The sequence below is a fragment of the Mastomys coucha genome, unplaced genomic scaffold (genome assembly GCF_008632895.1).
Source record: "Mastomys coucha isolate ucsf_1 unplaced genomic scaffold, UCSF_Mcou_1 pScaffold16, whole genome shotgun sequence".
Classification (NCBI taxonomy): Eukaryota; Metazoa; Chordata; class Mammalia; order Rodentia; family Muridae; genus Mastomys; species Mastomys coucha.
The window spans coordinates 19,810,984-19,823,847 of record NW_022196898.1 but is presented as its reverse complement, the minus strand read 5'-3'; the positions used below and the strand labels follow the sequence as shown (position 1 = coordinate 19,823,847).

The 12,864-nt window shown below is 39.5% G+C and overlaps 1 protein-coding gene across 1 annotated transcript in view; it reads right to left on the bottom strand.

Moving 5' to 3' along the window:
• Nucleotides 1–10,060: 10,060 nt before the first annotated feature.
• Nucleotides 10,061–12,864, bottom strand: part of Otol1 (otolin 1) — an 11,339-nt gene continuing 8,535 nt past the window's right edge. Inside the window, exons 3-4 of the mRNA XM_031376028.1 lie at nucleotides 12,177–12,248; nucleotides 10,061–11,415 (exon numbers count right to left, since the gene is read on the bottom strand). Coding sequence (XP_031231888.1) covers nucleotides 10,526–11,415; nucleotides 12,177–12,248 — 962 coding nt within the window. The 3' untranslated portion in view covers nucleotides 10,061–10,525. The remainder of the gene's footprint in view (nucleotides 11,416–12,176; nucleotides 12,249–12,864) is intronic.

Genomic DNA, 12,864 nt, shown 5'->3' with positions numbered 1-12,864 from the left:
AGAGCATCTACCTTCTCCTTGGAAAGATTAGAGAGCACATTGCATATCCACAAACTCAGGGTAAAATCTCAAGTCACAAGAGCCTTGAAAGTCCTCCATAGTCTGGACCCTGATTGCCTCTCAGACCACACCAAACTTCCCATGACCTTGCCAATGTTGCTGCCATAGACTACCTGTCCTCTGTGCTAGGCAGGCTCCTCCATCAGGAGTACTGTTTTTATGTTCATTGTGTTTTCCTAAGTAGACTTGTTCTCCTGCCTTCTCCACAGCTTGACCCAAACATTATTCTCTCGCTGAGGCCTCTTCTAAGCCCCCTTTTTACCACCTTCCACTCTCAGACCCTCTCACTGATTCATTTTTCCCCAAAAGCATTTGTCATCCTCTAATGATTCTATATAGCAAAAAATTTAGCTACTTCACTTCTTTTCTTGCTCTCTATGAAAAATAGAGGGGTTTTTCTTCATCTATGTTGCTTGGAGGTTCATCCTCTGTACCAAGCACAAAGCCCAGTATACATTAACCCCTCCCAAAAAAATCAATAAATGCAAGAAGCAAAAAACTGAGAGCCCAATATCTTCAGCATCTTCTTCAAGCTCAAGATAAATGAGATGTTATCAAATACATTTATTACCTCAAGGGAAGATCATGAAATGCTAATCTCCTATGTGATCTCTACTAGACTCAATGTAATTCTTATATTTCAAACAACAATAAATATGTTTTTATCCTGGCTAATAAAACAATCAAGTACTCCTTTTAAATGATCCACTAAAATAACTTACGACAACAGTGGTTCTCAACCTGTGATTACCAACCCTTTAGGGGGCCTAATGACCCTTTCATAGGGGTTGCATATCATATATCCTGCATATCAGATATTTACATTATGGTTCATAACCATAGCAAAATTAAAGTTATGAAGTAGCAAAAATAATAATAATTTTATGGGTGGAAGGGTCACCACAACAAGAAGAACTATATTAAGGGGTCACAGCACCAGGAGGATTGAGAATCACTGTTGTAGACTAAATTGGTCAAAGTACCCTAGGGTGGGGAGTGTTGGACTGAGAAATCATGCCATCCCCCTGGCAGTGCTAGCCTTGAGAATAGGGTATAGCTAGTTCCCTTTCCACTCCGCTAGATTTTAAACAGCCAAACTTTTAAATCATCATGTACCACTCTGCCACCTAAGAGTGTGTGTGATTTCTAGACTTGATCAGCAAGGTCCATGGCTCCCCACCTCCCAGCTGTGTCTGTTCACAAACTGTCTGACCACTCTATGCGTCAATCCACTTAGGTGACAGGAATCCCTCAGGAAGCTGAGCACACATAAAACCCTACACAAGGCACAATGTGAATACTCAAGAAACAGTAGTCAGCCTTACTCCATCATGCATCCTTCATTCCCACTTTTATTGTACACAGTGCATTGCTTTCAGGTTTACCCTCTACAAACAGCCTTTCAAGCTTTACAACACTTTAACCTCTAGTCTACTCACCCCATTTTAAAAGCTTTTTTAAAGTGGGTTTTCACTTTGGTGAGTATTACATCCCAGGACTCAAAATGACCTACTTGGTACAAGAGTGGGAGATAAGAACATATAGAACCTTCTTCCAGAACAGCAGCTTCTTTTCTTTAGTTGTAAATTTCTCACTGCAACCCAAGAGACCTGCCCAAGCCCTATGTCTCAGCAGAGGGAGGAAAACATGTGGCCTTCTGAAACGCAACAAAATATAAAACAAGTCCTTGGTAGTAAAGCCTTTGTCGTTTTATCTGCCTTGCAAAATGTGTGTTTAGGGCTTGAGAGGTTTGAGTTTCTCCTCCTAAGAGAAAAATGGACACATAGAGACAGTCTGTGAGCCCCACCTTGTGGTGAGATCTCCTATTGCCTTGCTGGTTTGAACTTCAGCCTTCTTTAATCAGGTTTTAATATGTTGACACTAAAGATAGAACAGCAAACAGGAAAGGGAAAAGGGAAAACACAAATAAAACACACACACACACACACACACACACACACACAAAGCATTACAACACAGAACTGAAAATCATTACAGATAAGCAAAAGGCAAGTAAGGTAGAAAATGCCCAAACAAAGCATTATGAGACAAAATAATCTCCAAAATTACCAATGAGTTCACTTTGTGTAAGCCGTCTACTACTGGCCATGGGGCCTGCCCTTAAGTGTGGTCTGTGTACCTGCTGAGAATTCATTGGAGAAAACTAGTTTTTCCTCTGCAAGCAGTTGACCCTTGAAGATAGCTTATAGATTAGGGATGTTTCCCTCCTCAGTGTTGGGACCACATCTGGCTTGGACCTGGGCAGGCCCTGTGCTCACTGACACAGTCTCTGTAAGTTTTTTGTTGTTGTTGTTTTATGTGCACCAGTCCTGTTGTGTCAGGAAGTCACTGTTTTCTTGATGTGCTCCAATCCCACTGGCTCTTACAATCTTTCTGTCTCTCCTCCACAGAGTGCCCTGAGGGGAGGGATGTGATGAAGTCCCATGGAAGACTGAGGATTCCAAGGTCACTCACCTCTGCACATTGTCCAGTTATGTATTAAGTCACACCTACTGCAAAGGGAGGTGTCTCTGATGATGGCTAAGGAGGACACTGATCTGTGAGTCCAACAGAATACTGTTAGGAGTCACTTTATTGGTCCATTCCTCCAGTAAAACAATCGTATTTGGTTTTCCCCTAAGTCCATGACATATCCAGTCTCAGGTTCTTGGCCACCCAAGCAGTGATAGGCATGGCTTCCATCTTATGGAGAGGGCCTTAAATCAGATCAGATATTGGTTGTTGACTACCACAACTGTCATGCAGACAGATCACTGTTATAGACTGAAGGGTTTGTATCTGGGTTAGTGTTTACCTTTCTCCTCTGGTAGCAAGAAGAGTACTTTCCAGTGCCATGGACGCCAATAAACAATGGTGAAGGCTATAGTTGGGCACCAGCATGAGTTTTCTGTGTTCAGTGAGATATGTCGATGTTATCAATAGATAACAGTTTGTGGAGAGCAACCACTTAACCTTGGCAATTCCCTGAGATGTTGGGGCTGGGGTTCCTATGGAGCCCCTTTAGCTAATAACTCAGTTAGGTATAATCAATTCCTGGAGGTTTCACTTGGTAGTAAAAGATGTCTAGGTGGAGCTTTGTCCAGCCCACTATTTGGTGGCTCTCTTTAGATTTCTTTTATGTATGTATTTAAGAAGCTTCTTCTGTAGTAGGTTTTCATATGATCCCCAAATGTCTTCTAGAGTTAGCTGCCCATTTTCAAATTCGCTCTCTTACAGCCCTTTTCTGTCTCCCATCCATGTAGCCCCCACCTCCAACAACATCCCTGCCCCCATATAGCCCCTACTCTGTACGCTGTGATTATATGGATTGTAGCATGCCTATAAAAGGCTTAAAAGCTAATACCCACATATAAAAGAATGCAATGCATACCAGATTTGGCTTTTGGATCTGGAATACCTCAGTTAATATGATTTGGTTTTAGTTCCATCCATTTACCTTAGACTTCCATGATTTGATTTTTTTAACAGATAAATAATATTCCACTGTATAAATGAATCACGTTTTCTTTATCCACTCATTTGCTGGAGGAAACCTAGGCTGTTTCCAATCTCTGGCCATTATGGGTAGAGCAGCAGTGAACATAGGTGAGCACGTGTCTTTGTAGAACGGTGTAGAGGCTTCTGGGTATTAGTGCATCTTGAGGTAGGTCAATTCCCAACCTCCTGAGGAACCACCACATTGATTTCCATGTCTGCTATAGGAGTTTACACTCTCACCAGAAATAAATGAATATTCCTTTTACCTTATATGCTTGCCAGCATGTGCTGTCATTTGTTTTATTGATCTTCGCCATTCTGACTGGTGTCAAATGGAATCTCAAAGTAGTATCATCTGCATTTCCCTGATGACTAAGGTTATTGGATATTTCCTTAAGTCATTTGAATTTCAGTTCTTGAGAATTCTGTGTTTACTCCTGGGCTTCATTTTTTAATTGGGTTATTCATTTTCTTGATGGACATTTTTTCCATTCTTAATTATTCTGTGTATTAGTCCTCTATCAACTGTGTAATTGACAAAGGTCTTTTCCCATTCTGTAGGCGATTTCTTTGTTCAGTAAATGGTGTCCTTTGCTTGGTACAGAAGCTTCTCAGATTCATTAGATCCTAGTTATTAATTGTTGTTCTTACTGCCTGTGTTCTGATCAGAAAGTCTTTTACTGTGCCATTTTCTCTTCTATCAGATTCAGTGTAACTGGCCTTATGTTGAGGTCTTGGGTCTATTTGAAGTTGAGTTTGTGGGAAGTAATGAGTATAAATCTTCTACCTGCAGCCATCCAGTTTCACCAGCACCATTTGTTGAAGATATAATCTTTTTCCAGTGTGTGTTTCTGACTTCTTTCTCAAAAATAAGGTGTTCATAGGTGTGTAATCTTATGTCTGGATCTTCAGTTTGATTCTGCTGATCTACATGCCTATTTTTATGCCAAGACCATGGTGTTTTTATTATTATAGCTCTGTAGTACAATTGAATTTTGGAGATGATGATACTAGCAGCATTTATTTTATTATTCAGGAGTGTTTTAACTATCCTGGTGTGTGTGTGTGTGTGTTTCCATATGAAACTGAAAACTGTCCTTTCAATTTCTGTGTTGAATTGTGTTGGAATTTTGATGGAGTTTGGAGTAAACGTACAGTTTTTTATGGTCATTTCTCGTGAGCATGGGAGATCATTTCAGGTTCTGATATCCTCAATTTCTTTCTTTACTGTTTTAAATTTTTTATTATACATTTTTCCTCATTTGCTTAGCTAGAGTTACCCTCAAGATGTTATTTTTGAGGCTGTTGTAAAAGTTGTTGTTTCCTTAAGTTTCCTTCTCAGTCATGTATATATGAATGCTACTAATTTTTGTGTTGGTTTTGTATCCTGCTACTTTGCTGAAAGTGTTTATCAACTAGAAATTTCTTGGTGGAATATTTAGGGGGTTATGTATAAAATTATGCCATTTACAAACAAATACTTCTTTCTTTCTCACTTGTATCCATCGATCTACTTCAGTTGCCTTATGTTCTAGCTAAGACTTCAAGCACTATATTGAATAAATATAGAGTTTACATCCTTTTCTTCCTGTTTTTAGCAAAAAAAAAATGCTTTGAATTTCTCTCTGTTTAAGTTGATGGGGGCTTTTTGCTTTCTGTAAATTGCCTTTTCTATGTTGAGATATGTCTCTTGTATCCTTAGTCTCTCCAGAACTTTTACCATGAAGGGATGTTGGATTTTTGTCAACGGTCTTTTCTGCATCTGATGAGATAATCATATGGTTTTTGTCATTGAATCTGTTAATCTGGTTGATTACATATATTGATTTATATGTATTATACCATCCCTGCATCTCTGGGGTGAAACTTACTTGATCGGTATGGGTGATCTTTTTTAAGTGTTCTTGGATTCAGTTTGCAAGTGTTTTGTTAAGAAATTTTTCATCTGTGTTCATAAGAGAAATTGGTCTGTAATTTACTTTTTATTATTAGGTCTTTCTGTGGTTTGGATATGAGGGTAATTTAGGCTTCCACCTAAAAAGAAATAGACAATGTTCCTTCTGTTTCTAATTTGAGGACTATTGACACTAATTTTCTTTGGAGGTCTGGTAAAATTCTGCATCGACTCCAGCTAGCCCTGGGCGGTGGAAGCAGCTGCTGTTGGTGTTGTTGGTGTTGCTGTTGTTGTTGTTTTTGTTGTTGGTGTTGCTGTTGGTGGTGGTGGTGGTGTTGGTGGTGGTGGGAAACTTTTAAATACTTTTATTTCAGTAGGTGTTAGGTGCCTGCTTATTTATCTGATCTTATTTTAGTTCCCAGTTTATTTTCTAAAGAGAGAGGAAGAAAGAATTATGGAGTTGGAACAGTGGAGCTATGGAGAGGATACGGGAAAAGATAAAAGAGGGGCACTGTGATCAGAATATATTGTATGGAAAAGATTTTTCAGTAAAAAAGAAGGAACAGTTGGAAATGCTTGGCTCCATGAAACCTGCTTTCTAAGATAAGATAGAAAATAAGAAAGTCCATAGGTGAGGCATATACCATTAGAGAGTAAAGGAAGAGCTCAGGACATGATGTTTGCAACTGAAAATTGAATGGTCCAAGAAGAATTCGATGAGAACATTGTGTCCGAGTAAGGATTTGAATGAAAGGAAAGTGCAGGCCTATGATTAGCTGAAAACATCTTACAAGATGACTGTGTCACCATTCTTGACATACGATGAACTACATGGTAATTGCAAAGGTTGAACATTTAATAGTTAAAAGATGTTATTCAATATTTAACTCTTCATATTACTCAAATTTGTATTTGCATAAGTTGAAAGAAAATCCACAATGGAACTAGGTTCTAAAATATCACTTTAAGAGATAGTGGAGCTTTGCAGTGGTGGCACACACCTTTAATCCCAGCACTTGGGAGGCAGAAACAGGCGGATTTCTGAGTTCGAGGCCAGCCTGGTCTACAGAGTAAGTTCCAGGACTGCCAGGGCTACACAGAGAAACCCTATCTAGAAAAAACAGAAAGAGAGAGAGAGAAAGAGAGAGAGAGAGAGAGAGAGAGAGAGAGGAATGATAATATAAGCAAACATGTGTTTACATTGTGAAATTTAAATATTTTGCAACTTGTGTAAAACAGTGATAATACCTTTATCTAGCCCCAGTTACAATATTTGAATGTAATACATAAATCCCCAGTTCCTTTCTAAGTTTTATTACAAATTCAACTAAGTGAAATTTTTCCAAGTTGATATAAAGTTTTTAATTGCTAGGAAATACAATGATGCAAAAAAAGTGATTAACTTGACGAAATTGTCGATAGAAATTAAGCTTTGCAAAATGATATTATGGGGAAATATATAATTCTTGAATTCATATTTTTATTTTATTATTCATCCAATCCTAGCATGCCCATGTATCAATTCACTCTACCTATCTTGTTTACATTATGTATAATTTATAATTGTTTACATTACTTATAAACCATGTTTATAAATATGTTTATAAATAAAACCATAGCTTTCCATAGATTTTTTTTTCAATAAAACGGCACATACTCCAAAGTAGAGAAGTAGGCCATACTTTAAAGAACTATTTGTTACCTTCATGTATGTTTTAAATAATAGTGTGTTGTCTGCCAGGCCCATTTTCTTTAGATGTTAGGGGAATCCGGTGAGAAGGCTATTTTGATATACTAGGCTGTAAACTATAATAACTTGACAGGAGTTGTGGCAGAGAAAATGTAAGAAAGTCATCCGACTCTAGGTAGATCCTGAAGCATTTAACGTACTTAACTAAAAATAAATACTTCAAGTGACATTCTATTCTGGACAAATGGTAGTAGTTGTCACTATTTGAGCCCCAGAAACTTGGTTTAGCTGTGCTAATTTAAGTTTTATTCATGGCAATCTAAGTAGTTTGGTGTTCAGGACTGACATTTAGGTATGGTCATTGGTAATCATTAAGGTAGAAGTAGGGCAGGTGTTGAACCTGAATCCTTAGGATAGAAGGCGATCCATGCTTGAGTTTGTTAAATACGATGCACACATGATGTATTGAAAGAAGGGAACATCCATACCATTTTTCTACCCTCATGGTATGAAGCATCACGAAGATACTTCCAAAGCAATCTCTACTAGCCAGAAACTGCTTTGGTTTTGATACCTCGTAAAATGTTCATAGTTACCATCAATCCTTATAGTAACCCTGAGGATTTTAGACTTCTTATAAAACGTCCATCACAAACAGTTGTAAGACACTGTCAGGTACCCTAAAACTTCCATGTGAATTCCTTCCTTTCTAGTTGTCTTCATATCTAATACCGTGTGTGTGTGTGTGTGTGTGTGTGTGTGTATGTGTGTGTGTGTGACTATTGTTCTCTCTTCCTGTGATAGTTGGTTCATAGCTTCCTCAAACTCAGTGTTAGACATGATATAAAGAAAAGGAAAAGGGGCTAGAGAGATGTTTAATAGTACTCAGTGCTCTTCCAGAGGACCCAAGTTTGATTCCCACAATCAACATGTAACTCCTGTTGCAGGAGATCTAATGAATTCTTCTGTCTTCCTTAGGTACCAGACAGATACATGGTACATTAACATAAATGCAGGGTTTTCACTCATACACACAAAATAAAGTAACATAAATTTAAGAAAAAAAAAGTGGGAGTCAAAATACAAGAGATAGAACCATAAGTTTCTGAATTATGTAACTAATACTCAAATTAGAAAAGAAAGATTTCAAATAAAGTGTAGCTTATTTAAAACATTTGCCAGCTATCTCATTCTTCTTCTAAAAATTACAGGCACAGCAATAACTACAAAGAAAAATCATTGGATAAGAAACTAATGCAACATTTCCAAAATTAACATCCTGTCTTAGTCAGGGTTTCTATTGCTGCAATGAAACACCATGACTGAAAAGCAAGTTGGGGAAGAAAGGTTGTTCAGTGTACACTTCCACATTGCTGTTCGTCACCAAAGGAAGTCAAGACAGGAACTCAAACAGGGCAGGGTCCTGGAGGTAGGAGCTGATGCAGAGGCCTTGGAGGGATGTTACTTACTAGATTGCTTCCCCTGGTTTGTTCAGCATGCCTTCTTATAGAACACAGGACCAGCAGCCCAGGGATAGCACCACCTGAAATGGGCCCTCCCTGTTTGATCACTAATTGAGAAAATGCCTTACATCTGGATCTCATGGAGGCAGTTCCTCAACTGAGGCTCCTTTCTCTGTGATAACTCCAACTTGTGTCAACTCAACACACAAAGCCAGCCAGTACACATCCTAAAGAATATTGCTCATGGAATGAATTCAAAATCAACAATAAACTCAGGATCATTAAGTAAAACAAAACTTAAGCCTATTGATTTTCTATACAAATATCAAAGACTACATTAAGGGGTTTTATGAACCTTTACTATATATAAATATATCATGCCACTTCCAACATTTTTTTAACATAGAAGCTACTTTTCTCTAGTGATTCACAATAACATCTAGAAATGGTACTCCTCTGAACTGTTTGGAAAATGCTCTGTTAATATACATATGGATGAGACTCTCTCAAAAGCTAATGCCTGCCCAAGTTGGCAGAACATGACCAGAAAATCCCCAGCACCCATTTCCTGACTTGGCACTCAAAGATGTGCAAATTTGTATAACTATACCTCTGTAAAACCAAATTCCATTTGGATTCAATAAATTTCACATTTTAAAAAGACTGAAACTGCTGAACTATCCAATAGTCACAGTTATTAAACATTCACTGTGCAAATGAATTTTACCCCCACCTGCTCCCAAAACATTAACTGAAGAACTGGAATTAATATTATAGACATGATGATAATGATGCCAAAGAATGTATCAGAATTAAATGTTCTATCATGAAGAAAGGGCAGAAATTTTGATTAATTCTAATTTAATCTTGTTCTTGAGTCTCTTGGGGACATTCAGTTCTATACATGGTAATTGGATGAACTGTTAATTGAGTGACATCTTCATCAACTTTCCTTTTTACATTTAATCTTAGTCTACATAATATAGGCTTATGTGAAAATCCTTACACATGGATAAATTTTAAAGATATTTTGCCAATTCTTTGCCGCACGACCTGTGTATTTTTCTGAATTAAAGTGAAAGGAGAATGCCTGGGTTCTATTGAAAAGCAACCCTTCCAAGAGAATCAAGGACTTCAAGAAAGAGTTGTCATCATGATGTGTCAGCTGTTGGCCTCATAGTCACAGAGAATGGAGCGACATGCCATAGCGTGAGACAAGGTATTTAGAAGGATATTGTCTTAGTTGCTGTTCTGTAACTGTGAAGAGACACCATAACCAATAAAACTCTTAGCAAGTATTTAATTTGGGGCTCATGGTTCCAGAGAATAGTGGAGTACATGACCATCACGGTGGGAAGCAGATGGGCATGATGCTGGAGCAACAGCTGAGAGCTCTATATCCTGATCCACAAGCAGTAAGCAAATCAAGAGGGAGGACCTGATGTATAAGCTTTGAAATCTCAAAGCCCACCCCTAGTGACACACTTCCTCCAACAAAGCCACTCCTACTCCAACAAGGCCATACCTCCTAATCCTTTCAAACAGTTCCACTCCCTGCAACCAAACATTCAAAGATATATGAACCTATGGGTGCCATTCTTATTCAAATCACCACACAATTACTAATCATAAGTTTCATTCATAGCTTTGAATGTTGCCATTATTAATTCCTTAAATGGAATCAGTAATGCCATTAAAAGCTAAATGAAAAATATTAGCTACAAACTTAATATACATATTCTCAAATACATATAAATATTTCAATGGAGATACTTTGAAATAGGAGTGGTTGAACTCTGTGTTGTACATTTTTTAAATGTTTCAGTACTTTACCTATAATCATGAAAAAAATCAAAGTTTTTAAGAGCCTTACACCAGGTTAATAGAATAAATCAAAAGTGCAGTGTACAAAATTCAAATTTATGGTGACTTTCTAAAAGTTTCCTCTGGGTACAGAAGGAACCCACTAAAAATGCTGTCATCCTCAGGGCCGACATACAGCCCGTTCCAGTCCTTTGACACTTCCAGCCATACTTGATCTCCTGCACTCAATTTCAGAATGAGGAGGAGGGAGGCCTGATCTACTTGCTGGCCATAGAGTGTCTCTCTAGACTTGAACTGCTTCCTGTTGCGGGCCACCAGGCTGATTCGAGCAGGTCGACCCCTGACAGTGACGTGATAGGAAAAAATGTATGTGCCAGGAACACTACAGTTAAATTTCCCAGTGACAGGGCTATAATCCCCTTGGTCATTGGAGAGAATCTTGTCAAACTTGATGGGGATGTTGGGGGGAGGGAAAGGCTTGGATAAAAGGGCACTGAAAGCCGACTGTGGGACTTGAGTGGCCTCGCCTTTGGAACCCTTGACACCCCGTGAGCCCTTCTTCCCCGTTGGCCCTCGAATGCCTTTGCTCCCAAGCTCACCCTTCGGCCCGGCAGGTCCAGGAGAACCGATCTCTCCTTTTTCTCCTTTAGGGCCTGGATCGCCTCTGAGCCCTGATAGACCATCTGAACCCCTTTTGCCTTCTGCCCCAACATCTCCTCTGCTACCTTTCTCTCCCTCCATCCCTTTCTCTCCTTTCTGCCCTTTTTCTCCCCTCTCCCCCAAGTCCCCACGGTAGCCTTTCTCCCCGACACCACCCTTCTCGCCCTTGGCCCCAGGCTCTCCAATGAAGCCATGGGCCCCAGAGGCCCCAGGATCCCCTTTCTCTCCTTTGGTGCCATTCCCACACAGTTCCCCCTTGGAGCCTTTTTGTCCTTTCGTTCCTGTTGGGCCTATGTTTCCTTTATCTCCCTTGGGACCAAGTGCACCTGAAATTAAAAAAAAAAAAAAAAGTAAATAATGCTTAAGAATCATATAAGCCATGACATATGCTATTACCACAGACCTAAAATATTAAAACAATACCAATTAATGGGACTTTGTAAACCTGGTTCTTGCCTCGGCAAAGTCTGTTTCTAGTAGGCATTGAACGCAATGAGCAATATTCCCATGTCGTGTTCTCAGACGTGAAACAGCTAAGGCCTTCGAGAAACGATAATGTGCCGGGCAATGGTGGCGCACGTCTTTAATCCCAGCCCTTGGGAGGCAGAGGCAGGCAGATTTCTGAGTTGGAGGCCAGCCTGGTCTACAGAGTGAGTTTCAGGACAGCCAGGGCTATACAGAGAAACCCTGTCTAAAAAAAGAAAGAGAAAAAAAAAAGAAACAATAATGTTTTGGGTTTTTTTACTTTTAAGACAACCCAGAATTGTTTTATTCCACTAGCTTTTGCGTTTAGCCAAACCCAAGTAACCACGTCAATCTGTGTCTTACCCACTATGCTCAAAGGCTCACAGGCACAGAAACAGAGAAATGCAGAGATCCCTTCTGATGGCAGCTAAAGAAAAGGAGCAGAACGCGGACACATCTGCCTAATGTCTCAGTTCCTAGACTGACCTCATCCAGTGAACACACTGCCTTATTTAAATACTAAGAGTCTGAGTATAAGCCTTGAAAACCCCTGCTTTTACAAACAGAAAAGGACAGGGGGTTTTCCGGGAATCGGGTCCTCCCTCAGCTGATTGGACTTTACCTTGCTCTCCTGGCTTTCCTGGGTACCCTGGAATGCCACCTGCTCCTTGGTCCCCCCGGTCTCCCTTTAGTCCTAAAATAGAACAAAGATTAATATTGACACAACTATGACTTTTGGGATAAAGCTAACATGCGGTTCAGAGCTGCACCATGTTCCAATGTTTCTTAGCAAAATAAATCGCTTAAAGGTAAAACAGTATGGGAAAACAATGTGTTGAAGGACATTAGGAGTGTTGAGCTCTGGCTAATGGTAAGCCACTTCAAGGGGATTAGAGCTTATCCCTTCAAGCAGAACTCCTCTTTCTTAAGGTATTCACAGGACTCTTCAAACCCCTCATGAAATTCCTAGTACCTTCCGACTACTGTGGATGCATGTGCTGCCATTATCCCTATTGCAAATTTTGAATAACAGTCAAAATATCTTCTTTGTTTACCACCCACTATAAGTTTAAACAGAGAGAGTGCAATAAAACCAAATATGGAAATTTAAACCATAGGATACAAGCAAAATATCTGGATGGATTCTGACAGGTTCTGATGTTGAATGGGAGTGATGGACTGAGCCTATTTCCCTCCTCCTCCTCAGGAAGAGGCACTAGCCATGTTCATCCAGCATTACTGACAATGTTGTCGTTGCTGGTGGTGGTGCTGGTGCTGGTGCTGGTGGTGGTGGTGGTGCCGGTGCTGGT